Source organism: Ambystoma mexicanum, chromosome 6p, assembly GCF_040938575.1.
Source record: "Ambystoma mexicanum isolate Mex_15411 chromosome 6p, UKY_AmexF1_1, whole genome shotgun sequence".
NCBI classification, from domain to species: domain Eukaryota; kingdom Metazoa; phylum Chordata; class Amphibia; order Caudata; family Ambystomatidae; genus Ambystoma; species Ambystoma mexicanum.
The window spans coordinates 1316830771-1316849704 of NC_090935.1; the positions used below are offsets into that span (position 1 = coordinate 1316830771).

The window sequence follows — 18934 nt, forward strand, 5'->3', positions numbered from 1 at the left end:
CTTCACATCAGGAGTCGAGGAGTGGCATGGTCGAGTTAAGAGGAGTCGACTGTCGAGTCGTACTACGCACCCTCTCGAAAAGGATTCTGAGCAGCTGACGCTGGAGTAGATATCTAGTTGATGAGGAATCTGCAGGAGAATGCAATCCATTTGGATTACAATTATGCTACTTTATGTCAAGTCAAGATTTTATTAAAAGAGCAGAGGCTGGAATTACCCTACCACTTTACGATTATATTTAACCCAGTCTGATATTGTTCCCTTTGTGTCATTTCAGCTGTGTGTACTGATGGTTGCACCTTTTATCGGCATGGTTTGTCCACAGATCCTGCTCCTATCCTGATGTGACATTTTTCCAATTAGATGATGGGTGGTATTTTCAACAAAAAAAGAGGTTATGCTGAGGCAAAGAAGGAGAACATATAGGAAAGCGAGTAGGCAAGGCATGAAGATTAAAGGATTAGGACATTAAAACGTCTTTTTCCTGCTGCTGTGTGGAAACATAAGACTGGAATACTCACATCTGTGCCTTTAAATAAATCAACCTTTCTTTATAAGCTATCAAAATGGTTATGTTGGTAAGTCGCCAAACTAGCCATTTGTAAACCCATGACTTTGTGAATTTTTGAACTCTTCGCCCATAATTTGTCGTCAACAAGCACTTTATCATTGTTAGATACATTAGCCATGTAATTAAAGTGATGAACTGTGAACCTTTCAAAGTTAACCTGTGTTAAACGACAAAGCAAAGGGCAACACAATTCTGCCCAATATTCTTACAGGGGCATTGCACAAATAAGGAAACAGCACGGATTTTATAACCCCATCAGTTAGCGGTTTTTGTTATTTTAAGAATATTTTTACACAACAGAAGTATCTAACTTTGGAAAAACACGCTATGGGAAATCACGGTCTTCACACCATTTATTTTGCATACAGCACATTTGACTTCGGACTGTGGGAAATATTAGGATGCTTTCATAACTGCAAGCATAAACATTAAATAAAGTGGAGTCTGTTGCAAGCAGAAAGAATATGTCCGAAAACTCCCCCGATTCAATTAGTAGCACTACATGGTGTGGATGATCTATTCCATTCATAGGCATGCTCTTTCATTTATTCAGTCAAGGTTATGGAACAGCTAGAATTTCTGAACATTCACCTTTAGTTGCAGTGTCTTCTCTAGCTCCTCGTTCTTTCGTTCAGCTATTTTAAGCTTCCTTAGCTCCTCTGACTCTCGAAAAGAGCTCTTTGGGGACAGAGACCTTGAACGTTTTACAGGTGGCTCCTAGAGAATAAAACAAGGACACGGTTGAACTAGTCCAACATTGAATCATAAAAGACATGCTAAATTAAAGCAGAAGTAATTGAGAATACTAATAATGAATTATAAAATAAAAACCTGCCTGGAATACCAGAGAAATAACAAGCAGAATTACCACAGTGCTACTGCTAAAGGTTTCTCTGTGACTTGTTAATGAGAATATTCATTTACATTTACATTGTTTCGTACAGAATAATGATGTCCCATTAGGGAAGACTAAAGGGTTATAGACTCAGAAATGCAAGAAACCTCATTACAAAGGAGGGGATAGAGGCTGGTCTAATTGCTCTATAAGGGTACAAGGTTACACTTGATAGGACAGACGGAAACAAGAGGGAACACATTTTCCCTTTGAAATAGTTTAAAACACTGTGAAGTTGAAGGAACAATATGCTTGAGGAATATAAATACAACAGACAGCACATCTCATATCATAATGACCATATGGTCATTAACTATAATGTGGCCAGCTAGAGACAGGAATATGTGTTTATATTATGTGCAGCTTTCTATAGCAATCTGCTAAGAAGAGTACGCAGAAGGAACACTACTAAACGGTGGCGCTTTCTCATAATTTGAATTCCTTCTTGTTCACAAGTTAAAAAAATATATATTTTAAGGCACATTCCCATTTTTTTAAAAAAATGTTTTAAATACATGCTCGCACAGACGCGCACACACTCACACGTAGATGTGGCAATGGAAACCAATACATAATTGTGTTTTATGGGCATGAGCACAATCTACAACTGTAAACAACTACAAGACCATCAAAACGTTTGATGCACCGTGGACGCAATTACAATATAATGTATATATCATTGCATCACATTTTACAGCAAAGTCATGGATTCACCAACACTGCAGTGTTCTTCATTTTAACACAGAACTGCGGTAAAGAACTGCAGTAATTGTAATGGAGTTATAATTGGTACAATTGAGAGGCCCCACATCCATAAACCTGTTTCAGTGATGTACATATTTCATAGAAATTCAGAGCATCTCAACAATTCTTATTAAGTTGAACCACATGCAGTATCGAAAGGGGGAGGGGGGGACTGGCTATTGTCCTTTTATGGTTTCCATGCTTGGCTGGCAGGCATATTTTAGCCCAAGGTAGGTTGAAACTTTGCCACATTACACATGCTGAAGCGGGTCAGAAGCCAGCAAGATAATTGTGTTGTTCCAATGGGTGCTTACAAACTCAGATGTGAAGAGTACTGTGACGAATCCAGCGAGTTTGTTACCTCTCCCAAGGGGGGAGCACCCCCTATCGAACAAGATAGCAGGTAAGCGGGTTCCCTCTGGAGGTGACTCCCCCTTAAGGGACAGGGAAAAGAGATTTAAGTCACCACCACTTTTCTCCAGAGATTAACACCTTTATGGGTAATGCAGGAACTAAGATGTGTGAGAACTCATTAATAATGGCTCGCTAGGCTTCTGACCCAGTCCCACTGGCGTAATTAGTTAGGGGCCATCACGTCATCCCCTCGCGCCACCTGTCTCGCTAGACGCCGCACGCCCCTCTCCTCCCCGCCACCCGACAAAGCTGTACCTCTTCTCTGTCCCCCTCTGTATCCTACCACCGCAGTATATCTGTTCTGTTATCACTGAAAAGCGCTCTGTTATGCATCTGCAATGTTGTACACCCCTGTAAAGCGCTCTGTTATGCATCTGTATTGGTGTATACTTCTGTAAAGTGCTCTGTTGCTTCTCAAAGCTAGGTCTGAGCTCAAATACCATAATAATAAAAATAATAATAATAAAGGAGTAGCTTAGGCCACTCGGCCAAGCAGGCACCAGAGCCACATCTGTGAATACTCATGCCCAGAGATGCGTCACAGGTTGAGATTAATTCTAAACCTTGCAGCCATCACCTTTTGTCTAAATCACCCCTAGTGGGACGGGTATGCCCAGACGTAGGTCCCGATCCCACTGGGCCTAGAGACCCAAGCTAATCCTCACTGATGAGGCCCAATGAGACTGAAAAATGTCTCGGGATGCTAGTGGTCTCGTGCAGAAGGGATGAGACTTAGCAGTTCAGGACGGTCTGCTCTTTTAGGGTGGGAGCAAGCCTGACTTGCATATTTGTCTTTTCCCTTTCTGTAATGACTTGGCAAGCTAAAGAACCATAGTATGGAGTGCTGCCCGAGCTGCGCCAGAATGTTAAGATTCATTCTAAATCTTTCAGCCATCACTTTTTGTTTTGTCTAGGCTTCTGCCTATTTACGGAAAACAGCAGAACCAGACTCCAAAAATAATGTCAAGTGAGGAACCAATGAGGAAAGAGTATCCAAGCAGAGCATAGACAATGCAATGCACACCGACAGGAGAGATGCTCAGAGAGACAGAACGCCAGACGTAGCGTCACATGGAGATGTTTGGGTTGTGGCACCCAGAGTGAAAATTGAATACCTCAGCGGGCTGAGGCAGAGCGCGGAAGAGAAACTGTCCACAAGCTCCTGCAAAGACCCAGCAGTTACCAGGAGCAGATGCCCACCACCGCAGAGTCCAGTTGAGTCGCATAAGCAACGCAGCAGAAAGACGAGAGGAAGCCCCAGTGAGCAGCGCTCGTCACATAGAGGTAAGCAGTAGCTTCTGAGAAATGGGAGGCCAGTGACAAAGCCAGAGAGAAGACCCAGTGTGAGGAAGAAACAAAGAAGCCACAGAAGGGAGCGAAAAAGCGAAAGAAGCCCCGGTGTGGGAGAGGAACAGAGAAGCCCCAGAGTAGGGAAAGAAAGAGAGAAACCCCGAGATGGGGAAAGAACAGAGCAACTATGGAGTGGGGAGAGAAAGCAGCAGAAGCCCCAGAGTGGCGAGAGAAATGGCAGGAAGCCCTGGACTGGGAAAATTAAATGGGCAGAAGCCATGTGTGGGTGAAAGAACAGAGGAACCCAGAGTCGGAAACACGCCAGAAGGAATCCCAGAGGGGAAGAGGAAGAGTCTGAAAGAACCCCAGATGGCACGAAGGGGGATATATGCAAGTCCCCCCGAAAGGCAAAGCACTGTAAGACACACAAGTTTCAAGGAGTACCAGGATGACCCTGCTGGTTCCCCGGGCAATTGCAACAGCCTCTTCCTGAACCTCCCTTCTTCTGCCCTGCACCCTCCACAACTGATCCAGAACAGAACTGCAAGACTTATCCTTCGCCTCAAGCCCAGGGACCGCATCTCTCCGGTACTGAAATCCCTTCACTGACTCCCTGTGGTAGCAAGCATCAAATTCATGACCCTTTGTTCACAAGGATTTCTGGGGCCTGGGACCTACCTACCTGCAACACTGTCTACCTAAATACTGCCCCTCACGAGCCCTACGCTCATTTTCCTCCAACCTTCTGCGAGTGAGCCGGTTCTCCAAGTAGAGATTTGGAGGGAGATCCTTATCCTCAGCAGGTGCCTCCCTCTGGAATAGACTCCCTGCCACCCTCCATCTTGAGCCAGATCCCCTTAAATTCCAGAAACTCCTCAAGACGTTCCTCTTCTCCCCTTCCTTCTCTCTCCCTCTACCCTGCTAACGTAGTTCTCAGCTTTTTTTCCTCTCTCCCTCCTCCTCCGTACAGCATGCTGACTGGCCGCCGGGTGTACCTCAGAGTCTCACTGGTCCCATGTACCCCCGCCAGTCCTACCTTGCACTTTCCTCAGTGCTCTACACCCTACCCCCACTCAATGCACTTGAGAAATTAACCCAAGAGAGTGGCTCTTTCTGCACTAACCCAGTCTCAACCTACCGGGTGCACTTGATCCTCCCCTCCTTCTGATCCTCCGTACACTTGCTCGATTCATATGCACCGCGCCGAAGATCGTATGTCTGTTCTCCCTTATCCTCACCCTTTAATTGCACTGTCTGTATAAAACTACAGAATCACCGTCAGGCCCATTTGCTGTCCCCCAATCTAATAAATGTACTTTTTACGCACTTACTCTGCCTGTGCAGACTATTATCGTCTCAGAATTTCAAGGGCTCTGAGCGACTGTTTTTTCCCCATGGTCCCACTTGCCTATGTATAGGTGCTATATAAATAAACAATACCATACCATACCAGGAAGGCACGCCAGCTGCACAAACTATTTGTTTTGGATAGGGACCATAGGCAAAGGCCTATGGTAAAGAGACACAAATGTGGGGGTCAGGAGCCAGCAGCCATACCTTTCTCTCGGGCAAGGCCCAAAAGTATGTATTGGTTGTTCTACATTTTCCTTTGAGATGAAGGAAAGAAAGTAGGTAAGAATAGGATATCTGGACAGAGGACTTAATTTATGTTTGACCATGTTGACAGACTACCTAGAATTCCTTGTTACCGTCATTGTTATAGAGTAGGGATTAGTATCACAAAGTTAGGGAAAGATTAGGTCTTTTTGAATCACAAGAGGAAATAAACCTTTTAAAGTCATGCAGAAAAAACTCTATCTCTGATATCAAAAAATTACTTTCTACCAAATGAATATTTCTCCTCAATATGACAGGGCAGCCTCCCACAAAGAAACAGCAAGTCCAATGGTATTTATTTTAAAACATTCACAGATAGGATAGCCGAATCTCCTGGGCAAAGGTAATTGGGTCTATCGAAGTTTGGGATTTTGCCACTAGGGCGATCCAACTCTTCCCTGTCTACACCGGCCGTGTCCCTACGCCTTCCTAACCCAGGCGTCCCTAATCAGAGATGTTAGTAGCTGTTTGATTGGTAAACCCTAACTGTCGGTTTCTGACTTATTCCATTTTCGGGATGTCCCTAAGCGATGCTGACTGGCTCCTTAGGGGTCTATTAGGCTTTCCCTAACCTAGCTATCTTTGCATTCTAGGGAATTAGGGATGGTGCCTTCTTTCGCCCGGTATCATGCTTGCATCTCTCAGACCTGCTAGTATCTGACCATTCACTGCACTGGGTTCTTATGATGTTCTCCTCCCACCACGTTACTGGTCTTCCAATCTCTCATTCTGCCTTTCTGCCTCCATTCTTTGGTCTTACTTATTTCCTTACTCATTTTCTTACTATCTCTCATACCTCCAACTACCTCTCTACCTCGGTTTCGTCTTTTCCCTCTTTCACCAGTCTCTACTTTTATTTATTTTATTTATTTATTGTGCATTTGTAAGGCGTTTATACATCAAGAAATTGGGTTTCAAAGCACCCACAGAGCAGAGGGGAAGGAACATGGGAACAAAGGCAGCATAATAAACAGATTATCAGTGAAAAAGGGGCGGTCCTACTAGGCCTTGTGAGCATTCTGATCATGCAAATGCAGGGAGAGAGGGAGAGAGATGGAAGGGTGTATATGCTAGAAGATCCACAAAGGGAAGTGCCAAGAAGTCGGTTGTGTGCAATAGTAAGTGGCTGGCAGAGGATTCTTGGAACAGAGTGATCACCTGCCATTAATAAGTGCAGGCCTGAGAAGACAAGCCAGTGGGTGCCAGAAGGCAAGTGCCGGGATGGTGCGGAAGACTGAAGGCGATTCGGTGGAAGGCCGGGGCCCAGAAGGACACATAAGGTCCCTTACTTCCTTGCCTCTTGCTAGTCTTCTTATTTTCTCTCTCTATACTTACAACTAGCTACCTCTATTCTTCCACTCCCTTTCACTCTTACTGCTCTTCCTCTACTACTGTTCTTGCTGCGCTACTAACACCATCCCTTTACTACCTACTACTGTCAGATTCTTCTATTCAATAGCGATTGCTACCACCCTCTACTACAAACTACAACTCTACTGCTTATTTTCCCTCACACACTCCGCTACTTCCACTGCTCATGCTACCTACTGCCTCTACTCCCAACGACAACCGCTACCTCTGCCACTAATACCACTCCACTCTGCTACTCTACCTCTACTTCGCTCACTCTCCCTTTCAAACAGCTCACAGACCCCCTCTTAAAAATAGCCTCTCCTTTACCACCTCCTGTCCTCATTCAATTAACCCACACTTGCACACTCACACACACACCCCCTTACAAACCCCACCCTCTCTCAGGATTAAATACTTACACTATTCTATAACTTACCTGGCTTCCAGGGGCGTGATGTGGGCTGGCAAAGGCAGGCTTCAAAAGGGCTTGTAAAGCCGGCCCTTGTCCCAGGACATTGGATGGAAGAACTTTGTGGGGCATTTAAAGATAAGTACATCCCTGGTGGTTTAGTGGGATGAAGGCCTTCATGGTGGTCTTTATTTGATATATATATAAATTCACTGGTGGGCTAGTGGATTAAGGCCTTTATGGGGCCTTTAATAATAAAAAAATGTCCCTGGTGGCATAATTGTGGCTCCCTACTTGCGTGGGCTCCAGCAGATGCAGTCAGCCAGAGCCGCAACAGTGCTGTGGTTGTTGTGGCACCCCCTTGTGCTGCGTACAACCTTGCTGCATCCTGCGGCCGGTGTTGCAACATTTTGCCACCTCCCATGGCTTTGAAGATGGGTTGGGCTGTCGTGCGCGGCCAGGTCTGCTGCTGCCGGCGTTCTCCCGGGTCTCCTCGTGGTATTGGAGCCGCCGCTGATTCACGTAAGGAGGGGCGGCAGGGGGAGTCTATCCTCACCGAGGAAGTGGGGAAGGGTGTTGGGGGCGGGCTCCCATCACATCAATGTTTTTTCTGTCTGTAATTTGTATTATTTAGATCAGTCTTAAGAACTTCACTCTTAAAATCGTGTATTATCACGCTAGATTTACTGTTATTTTCCAAAAATCAATATACATTGTATGAATATCATAATTCACCTATTAGTTATCAAACGCACGGAATAGCCAACATCATGGCCATGTGTTTCACCCGAACGGCCTTTTCAAGGGAAATACGATTGATTCCTAAATTGCAATAGTATTTTTCTTTTTATTCATTTAGCTGATTTAATCAACTTTACAATACCATTTTACAAAAGTTTAAAACAATTTCACGTATTACAGAATAAAAACAAAAATATTAAAAAGTTATCAAATTGTATATTTTACAAAGTCACAGAGTATTAACCAGAAGTTCTTCAAATAAGACTTACATTGTAACGCTCTGGCAATTGCTATTGCCAGAGCGTTACATGGGTTGTCCAAAATTCCATTTGAGAATTTTACTAACTTAATTGCAAAGCATGAAGAAAGCCAATAGCAGCAATTCTCATACATTTTCCAGAAAAAATCAATTGCCACAGCAGTTCAGGTGCAATTTCTTGAAAGTCTTAACTATTTTTCTAAATATAAAATGCAAATATGTTGCAACATGTTACACTCAATTAATAGATAATACAGAGTTTATTTCATATTGGGAAATTGACAAAAACGACAACATTCTCATGTTTAGCAATCATCCCTCGCCTTGCTTGTGTCTGGTGAGCAAAATGTTAAATCTTAATCGTAAGAAGTCAAGCCTCTGAGATGGTGAGGGAGACTTGAGCATGTGTAATTCAAACACTTTTTTTTATCATAGAAAGGATTATTCCTAAAGTCTTTATAAGTTTGGCATTTTTCTCTTGTTCTCATCCAATCATGTTGGAAAGGTTTAGTCTTCGCTCGACCAGGATTTTCTAGAAGGATTTGTAGAGAAATGCCTGCTTCTGCTAGAGTATGAACAACTGTATCTTTCCATTTTCGCATAAAAATGTGTTTTGTGGTGAACATATATTTAGATAAAATACTCAATAACATATTTGAATCAGGCACAACCAAACATTTCCTAAAAAGTGCAATTAACTAGCACAGATATCTAGCATGCAAGGATATGAGACCCAATTCATATCTTATCCAGACTATTGGAATGCACTTGGGCCGATTAAGTACGCGTCGCCAATATCTGTTTTCAAATTTTTGCCACATCATTTCTACTGCAATTTTCCTAGTTTCTGAACCGTATAACAGTATCGTAGTGACCTTTTGAAGACAATACGACAGCGCAGGAGTAACAGAAAATTTACCATATTTCGCTCAATTTCCTCTCCAAGCTCAAATTGTAAGCTCTCTCATCATTTTGATCGCTAATCACAACACCCAAGTATGTATATTGGTGAACAATCTTCAAAACAGTATTCTTTAACAACCATGACATTGGGCCTCATTATGAGTCCGGCGGTAACCGTGCTGGAAAAACCGGCAGGCTGCCGCCGGATCGGTAATACTATTCCACCTCCTTGATTGCCGGAATCACCGGGGCATTACACCCCCAGTGACCCGGTAATTCTGGAGGCGGAATTCAGTAAATTCCCAATCCCATGGAGTCCTATAGGACTCCATGGGGATGGGGACCATGGAAACACTGGTTCCGACTATGACAGAGCCGGTGTTTCCATGTCCGCCTGCAGGCGAGTGGTGTTACTTCTGCCAGGTCAGACCTGGCGGGAGTGACACCTCCCGCCTGCAGGATTCGGAATCAGCCTGTCCAGAAACAACGGTGGCAGTGGATTTACCGCCACCGTTGTTTCCGGACCGGCTGACTTGTAATGGGGCCCATTGTCTTCCTACCACACCTCCTCCCATCAGATACCATGACTTATGTTTTTTCAAGGTTTATGGTCAGTAGATATTGTTCGACATAAATTGCAAGGGCATCAAGTAATCTTTGCAAACCTTAAAGTGTTTTGTACATCAGGACGAGATCATCCGCATAAAAAAGAGCACAAATTGTTTGATTTGCCAATTTTGGTGCATCAGCAATTATATTTTTGAAAAAATCACCTATATCAGAGATGGAAAAATTGAAGAGGGTTGAAGCAAGGATACATCCCTGCTTCAGCCTCTATAAGTAGCAATAAAGGCAGTTAAGCCACCTTCTAATGTCAATCTGATCTGGACTCTAGTGTTGGTGTGTAGTGCTTAGATAAATGACATTGGATAAGGGGGACATTTTGCACGATGTAATTTATCCAACAAAAGACTCTTGAAACAGAATCGAATGCCACCCGGAAGTCGACAAATGCTACATAAACAGGTTGCTTTAGGGAGGACAGATGCGATAGAACAGAAGTAATTGTAAGCAAGTTGATAGTCGTGCCAAGGCCCTCCACAAAACCTGTTTGGAACTGATTGTGTTGTTGCTGTGCAATGGTCCATAAATTAAAATCTCTAAGGATGAACCGGGCAAATATTTTCCCCGGTGCATCAAGAAGGGCGATCGGTCTGAAGTCCGATCGCCCTTCTTAAATATGGGTACAATCACAGATCGGCGCCAGGACTCGGGAATGGTTTGGGTCTTCAAAATATCAGTAAAGATGTTGTACAAAATGGTTGCCCATGCTTGTGGATGTTGTTTAAACATCATGTTATTCAGCCCATCGGGGCCGGGGGCCTGTGATTCGCTCGATTTGAATATATAATGCAAAACATCCTACACTGATATTTGAAATTGAGTTCAGTGATGCATGTAGAAAGACATTGTCTGATCAAATTGATGGGACAGGAATACAATTCCGAATAATGGAGTATCTATTGATCTTCTGACACTCCATTTATTTGCACAGGAGATTGGGTAGAGTGGTTTGCTAGGTTAAGCAAGTGAGTTTTGAGCACCGATTGCTTTGAGCATCATTTCTCCATCAGATTGATAAAGTTGTACTTTTTTAGTTCGCAACCAGTTCTTGTATTTACATTTTAGTGTTTTCATCGCACTCGCTCTCTCTAGCACTGGAAGCAGTAAAATCAGTTTTTTTTGTCTTCCAAGATTAGTTTTGTGTTTCTGTACTTCTGGGCGAAAATTCATGGTTTTTTTTTATAATGACAATATGAGCCTCTCACAGAAATGAACTTTAAACAACTGCAAAGCATCAATAAAAGTTTCGTCTATAAATGTAGTGTTTGCTACAATGCTAAATTGAGCTTGGAGAATTCACATTCTACCGAAAGCAAATTCTCAAGTTGTTGACAATAATTTGTTCATTACAAACATAACAGGTCTCTCTAGTTGATTCCATAACAAGACTGCATTGTAAAGTGAGCATTTCATGATCACTATGAGTCTGTTGAATTATCTCAAATTCTTTTACTTTAGCGTACGTACAATGGTCGACATATACATAATCAATGATACACTCACTTTTACCTCCGCGCCACGTACTTTGCGGTGGGATATCACCTAATATAGAACCATTAAGCATCGTTAGCTATCGCTCCTTCATAAGACTTATCCATCGGGCACTGGACGTACTACTTATTGCGGTTTTTCCTGGTAAACACTGTAAATTCAAATCTCCAGCTATAATGATATTAGTTATGCCTATAGCTTGTGTTATCATATTCAGGAGATTTTCCAGATATTGAAAAAACCTAGCATCAGTTAATGCAACTGAGTTTCTGTAAACATTGATAAGTGCAGTAGTACCTTTAGGGTGGGTAATTTTTACCATTTGCAAATGTTGGTTCAGAGTTGACCAAGTCTTATTTTAAGGCCTGAGCTGATTTTCTCAGCTACCATTAAGCCAGAAGTTGGTTGTCCTTTTCTTTTAAAGCAGCTTTAGCTGGCAATAAGCTAATATTGTGATTATTCCACAAAGCCTTTTCCAACAACAAGGTTTCTTGTAAATGTACAATGTCAAATTAATTAATTAAGTTATTACTATCACTACACAAATGGGAAAAACCTTGCGTGTTCCAACAGGCGAGAGTTATTAAAGTGCACACATTGTTTGTGGCTAGTTAGGGTTTTTTGTTTTGATCCCATTGTCCATAGGATTGTCTAACATTGACAATTTGGGAGGGTATTATAGTATGGTTATTTTTGTTAAATAACCACTTCTGAGTGTGCAATTCAGGCCTATTGGGCTGGTCCACTCTATTCGTTACATTAAACACTGGGATCTTGGGCAACAAAAAAGCCCAGGGCAAAGAGCTCCATTTCTGATAGCCTGATAGTGTTCCTCCCAACTCCTGAACGCATCCACTTGTAATGTGACTTGGAATGATTGCGACTTCTGAATTAATTTCTGTTATAGAGATCAGACTCTTGGTCCTGGAGTTTTTGAGCTGAGTCAGAGGCATTGTTGTGGCAATTGGAATGGCGAGACAAACCAGGTTCTCCATCGGCCTTACTACAATCCTTGATCTCACAACATGTAGATTTTTGAGACCCAATTAGTGAATGTGTCTCCTGCTTGGCAGATAAATATTCTTCAATTAATTTTTGAATTTCCGCTCTAATTTGCAGCAGTAACTCCTCACCTAAAGTTACTTCAGGTTTAATAGAATCCACTTTGTCGCTTGTAAGAGAGGGTTTTTGTTTTTTTAAAATCAATAGAATCACGCACAGATGATATATTAGATTTATCCTTTTGTGCGCCGGTTAAAGCCGTCGCTAAATCATCTAATGGGGGATAACTTGTAGGTGAATTTAATTTTAGAGTGTTTTGTCTCGTTTGGCACACACCATGTTTTTATATTCATTAAGCGTGGCTGTGCTAGCAAAGACAATTTTCTTCTTCGGAACCTGAATTTTTTTAAATTGTTTAATATTATATTTAGTTTTAGACATGATTGGCTTCTTGTTCTTAGATTATTTTTCTGGGTTAGCAGCATCTTGTTTCTTCGGTTTTTGATTCACATGAAACATGTTGTACAATGATTGTAACAAGTAGATTTTTTGTGTTGGTCCATTCTGTTCATTTATAGAGTCATTAACAGTAACAGATGTTGTCCGGTGAAACTCACTTAGTGGTTGTTCTAACGTGGGTTCGACACAAGGAGTACAATGTAAGAAAAGGTCAGGAGAATTTCCATCACATGTGAGAATAGGGGGTTGTGAGACTTGCACGGGTCTGAGAATGTACCACTCAACATGCCACAAGGCGCCATCAACATATTACCGTTTAAGGAACATGGCACATCCGGGGTTAACACCCTGTTCTTGTGGAAATCTAGCATCCATTGTGCAATCTGTTCGATTTGTTTCGTTTGCTGCAACATTTTATAAGCCAGTCTCAAATAGTTTTGATAATGACAGAATAGTCATGCTCATTGCACCCAATGTGATTTCGAGCAAAAGAGGTTGGACATTCAAAGACTCATGCTTTAAAGATGGGATCTGTACACCGCAAGGCGGTAATCCACTCTTACGTGGCGTTGGATCAATAAAGGAAAGTCAGAGTGCGGAGAGGCCTGAATGGAATTTTCAAATATATTGGGGGATTGTGACAAACTATGAGAGTGCATAGATGGAACCACCCTGAGATGTGAAGAGTCACGTGTGTCATTTTGAGTGTCAGGAATAATCATACCTCTATTGGCAAACAAGTCAGAATCGCTAGCAAATGGAACGACATTGTGCTCAATGACGGGCACCGAGGGCAGAATGTATGCCACCGCTATATCCAAGTCTTCGCTAGGCAACACTTTGTCACTGGTTAAATCATTAGCAATAGGCTGGGGGAGGTGTTGGTCTTGACTTGCACCACTCGACGGGGGGGGGGTCGTATTAGATTTTTCTAGGGATGAAGAGTCACCAGCACTCCCTATTAATAAGGAGTCAGATATAAAGAGCAGGTTCCGCCTCTATACGCGGCTGGCAAAACTCTCGAATGTCTCTATTTAAGTGCCTCTCCTTTGGCGCTTTAGCAGCACCTGCAATTGTACTTTCTTTTTTTTAACATGCGAGTCTGCGAGGGCTTCCGTGGAGTAGCTTTTAATAACACCGAAGCTCACATCATGACTACGTGAGATGGCATGCCTGTTTTTAAGGAATATGTGTATAATTGCATACAAATTGAAAATACAAAGTACACAGACTGCTGTGACAAGGCGTAATTGTAATATCAACAAAACAGGTATTTTCTTGCACTCACAGTATCTTTGCTGCCCAGCCCAGAGGCGCCGTTCGCTGCTCGTGCCACAGCGAAGCAGCAAAGCGGCACTTCCGGGCACTTCTCAGTTGCGCGCGCACTTGGTTATATAGATGGTTTGCTGAGGTGGGCGGAGCTTAGAGTCTATTAGTGTGAGAACACTAAATAAGACAGTGATTCTAAGATAAAAATAACCAAGAATAAAGGATCAGAATGCAGGATAGTTTAAAGTTCAATAGTATTCAAAGTCCTGTGTGGCAGTAAGCCATACCGCGTGAAATGATGAGTAAACACGCCCAATGCTGGATTCCAAACTGGGATCATAACAGCAAAGAGGCACTTCCGGGCAATTCTCGGTTGCACGTGCGCCTGGTTATATAGATGGCTTGCTGAGGTGGGTGGAGTTTAGAGCATATTAGTGTGAGAACACTAAAAAAGACGTGAAATGATGAGTAAACATGTCCAACGCTGGATTCCAAACCAGGATCCTAGCAGCAAAGCAGCACTTCAGAGCACTTATTTCTTGATTTTATTGTATTTGTTCTGGTTTATAAAAGCCCTATTAGTTGTTATAAGTTCCTCTTGCAATTTTGTAACTGTTTCTCAGTTATTGTCTGTCTACTTTTTGTGTTTTCCAATCCGCTATTCGGTAACCCTAAGAAAACACAAATTATGCTGCTACTACAACCTAGTGACCGGTAGAAACCAAGCATGATAAGGTTCATCCATCCGCTCGTCGAAGCTTTGTTTTGTTTCTTTAATTCTGGACAACTTTGTGACCACTCCTGAAACTCATCGACTCATTGTACAAAAAACGAAACTGAAACTTCACCTAAGCAAAAGTACACGCCGTACATTGCAAGAGTAGTATATCGTATTTTCAATTAATACATTATACCACTTTGATCACACATCAACTGAATATACAGTGAATATACAGTGCATGCCAATCAATTAATTGTCTGTATTAGGATCATCAGATTTATTGTAAAGTTGAAATTCCAAGTTGACATCTCCAAAGGTAAATTAATTTTCCCAATTTTCCCAGTTCGTTGTGCGCTTGATCTTTTAAGTTTCATCCGTCATTAATCAATGCTATTTGATTAGAATGGATGTAAGTTTTCATCCCGCCGCTGTTTGGCATTTTGGGTGTTCCATGTGGAAGTGAACTGTTAGCCTTAATTGTCTTTTGCATTTCCTTGACGAAACCATAATTGTCATGCGCAGTGAGAACAATACACAACCCAACTACCTTTTGTTTCACTTTTACAATTCATGCCTGCCTCCTGATTCTGACCTACCACAGTCCATGAGCATATCAAATCTACCAAAAGGTATATTAACATAGACAATAGGCAACTGGACCTTTGCTTGGAAAAAGGTCAGGAACATCACAGTGAAAAAAACACAACCAAATTTGGATAAGAGAAAGCTTTCCAGCCTGAAGAATTCCAAAGGGGTTGGGTACTTGAGGAGTTGCCAATGAACCTCATACCATTTAAAGGGCTTCAAAGTCTTAAAGTAAGCCACTGCCAAAAAAAGGCCACAACAGTAAGATTTTATTAGACAATGAGCCCCATCACAGCACATATCAACGCAGTCCAAGTTGAAAACATAGAGATAATGAAGCTCAGGAAGGAATTGCTACTCCTCCAAGTCAACCAGTTTACAGAAATCAGCCGAACATCAGTTCTATCATTCCAGACTGCTGCAAAAGGGTCTACTTGAGAAGCCTCAAGAAGGAAAATAATGAAATTACAAAGAATTCGGAACCAAGTTGGCAGGCTGGGCTTCAACCTAAATGGGAAAACATTACCCCTGACACAGAACCTCATCACAGGCTCTCCCAATGGAGCAGAGAATCATTGTCTTTTCTTCCATGCACAAAGCATAGAGCCAATTACCTGGAAGGCAGTCCCTGATTATGGAACTCCTCAGATCCCGCACTGTCGGCAATGCCTAATCAAACATCTTTGAAAAAAGCCTGGAAAATGCCCTTATTTAAGGAAGTGTTTGCTACGATAACATGCCCAGCAGGCTATAGAACTGCCCATAGCAGTGTCCAACTGACACGTCAGGACTACATACTCTTTCATCTAAGTTACTGCACCTCGTTGCAGAAGATGGGTTTTGCTTTGTTACCAAAACCTGAAACACTCTAGAGACTATCATGCCAAGCAAGTCCCTTGTCTCTCCCATGTGAACAATTCATCTGCTCCAGAACTAGGCAAACCAAGGCCTCCAAAGTGTCAGAAGGTAGACTGATGGCACTATCCAAAGCACATAAATAAAGAGGACAAGAGAATGCTGTATTATTTGAGGCCATAATGTGCCTTACTGCTTCACCCAATATGGCTAAAATATATATATATTTATAATTCAAACGATCACAAACTTTAGTTTTGCTTTTTAAAGTCATTTTTAGGAGCGTGGACACAGAAGGAAGCTGAACAGTTGTGTCTAACCCAAGCTTTTGGCAAAGGTGGACTGTTGGTTCTTGTTCCCAAGTCCCATTTTGTGCATATTCCTCGCAGTGACAACCATCACGGACAGGTAAAAGAACCAAAACCCTTCAGGAGGAACCTGTCCCCACAACCAAACAGGGATGAAAACCTAGAGCAGGATTAAACCCAATGCACGTGTACAGCATGGTGTAAATGGCAGACACAAGATGGGCGGCGGCAGACCAGAGGAAATCAGCATATCCTGTGTATGAGTAGTGGAGACAAAGGAGCAGTCCAGAGTGAGTGGTAGGCAGAACACAATGAAGAGTGCTCCCTAGATCGATCCTGGCTCGTGGATTAGGTGGATCTAGGAGTGGAACCACCTTAGGTAAATACTGTGAATGGGACTGCTGGTTACTGCACTTGCCCTAGCGCAGATTCGGTGGCCCCAAGATAGGGCTGGTATTTACAAGTGATGCTTGATGTGACAAAGTTAGCCCGCTTGCTGTGTCAGAAGGTCTGTAGGGGTTCTGCAGTCGAGGAAAGCCAGCTAAGCAAGGTAATTTAGTCATGGTCACAAGCTACCTGGAAGCCATACAGAACGGAAGCTGAAGAGACCCCCTACACTCTCATGCCTGTACCCTGACCTCAGTGGTCCAGCCTCCATCTATGAGGATAGAGTGCTGCCTGTGTTATGTGGCAAAGAGCCCATCTCTTCCACCAATGTGTGCAGACCACAGATAGTAACATTCCTACCACAACAATAATTGAATTGGCAATGGTGGCCTCAAAAGGAACTCAGAGGTACACCTGGGTCAAGAGCCTTGTGAAGGTTGGGGATCACAGCACTACTTACACATGTGAGAAACCTGAAGGTGTCTCACCCGGTATCCAAGCATTGCTTCGAATATATAGTTTCAAATGCCAAAGTTTCAAAAAAATGCATTTTTTTGTAGGGAAAGTTTTGTTTTTTTACTATAATGGGTTTGTAGAGGTAAAAAAATGGGGGTTGGAGGGACCCCCCCATTAAAAAATATTTAAAACAAAATAAATGCATTTTTATCGAAACTTTGCCATTCCAAACTTTTGCGTTCGATGCAATCACTAAGAACCGTCTCACCCGTTAGTCCCCGGGGATCTGTCATCCAGGTGGCCAGGACAAGCCCATCGCTATTGGATCCAGTTCCTGGGGGTGGACGAGTACCTGGATGGGGATTCTTTGGGGAGTGAAAGTGGGACACCAAAGGTTGAGACATCGTATCCCCTTCCTTATGACACCTTCTCCCCATCCTGTGCAGTAGGACATTTAGAAACTCTACCCCCAACCCCTTTTCCAACACAAACAGTTTCTCACACTGTGAGTGACAACAGAATAATACCAGAGCCATCCTTATCATTTATGGAAACATGAGTGCCAACAGAGTGGGTTCCTGCAGGACTGCATGTACGTATTTGCTTTGTATGGTGCCAACTGTGAGCACAGTTGTTCAAAGCACCTCCAGGACCACAACTAAGGGGCACAGAAATCTGATCTTTGCCATGCCTTGGAATAAATCCTAACAGTTTATTTTTTTGTTTTTTTTATAACGTGCCTAATCCCGTACCTGAGTTCGGTTTCTAAGCGCGGATCCGGGTTTCGAATGTCTGTTGCTCTGCGTGGTCTTGCTTCCAAGACCAGCACGTTGCTCCTGTGCTATCCTCCGTTCACAAGAATTTGAGTGCAAGGCTGAAGGGGAATGGAATAGGAGTAGTAAAAAAACATTTCAAAAGTGCTGAGGCAAATGTGCAAAATCAGAGGATTTCAGGGAAGCAAGAAACATGATAAGTGCAGGGCCATAATGTTGATAAAAGTTAAGAGGAAAGTCTGAAGATGTACCAGGGGACCAAACAGAAACATTACCAAGGGACCATGCATACATTATAATATAGACTTAATAGACTTAAGTGCAAAGGAGTTTTTGAAGAGGAATGCTTTTAGTCTTTTCTGGAAATGCAAGTAATTTCCTCGGATCTCAGGCCAAATGGGAGTTCATTCAAAGAGGCTGACCCTGCAGTATTTATTAGCCACGTTTCTATTTTCTACTTGTCAACGTCACTTCAAGGTTCTTGGCAGTAGTGGATATCAAGAGCCTTGAAGGACAGTACTTTGCCTTTTGCTTAAGATCAGCAGACCAGAATTGCAGAATGCTCTGCGTATAATATAAAGTGCATTGAATTAATGAAGGCTGCAACAGGGAACCAGTGCAGCAGTGATGTGGTCCAAAGGTTTCAGGCTAAGGACCCACCTGGCCGTTCTATTCTTGACTAGTGGAAAAGCCTGTGCACACGGGCTAAAGTACGTAAAGGAAGAAATGTTCAGAGTGTTAATATATTATATGGTATATTTTAATGTAATTTATGATAATAGAAAAATACATTGTTATGTGAAGGAGT

At 42.6% G+C, this 18934-nt stretch overlaps 1 protein-coding gene across 2 annotated transcripts in view; it reads right to left on the reverse strand.

Annotated features, from left to right (window-relative positions):
• The window catches only part of CNTLN (centlein), a 2346865-nt gene that overhangs the window by 1314330 nt on the left and 1013601 nt on the right, over positions 1-18934 (reverse strand). For both annotated transcript variants that reach the window (XM_069625978.1, XM_069625977.1), the window contains exon 11: positions 1163-1288. In XM_069625978.1, the coding sequence (XP_069482079.1) occupies positions 1163-1288 (126 nt within the window). The remainder of the gene's footprint in view (positions 1-1162; positions 1289-18934) is intronic.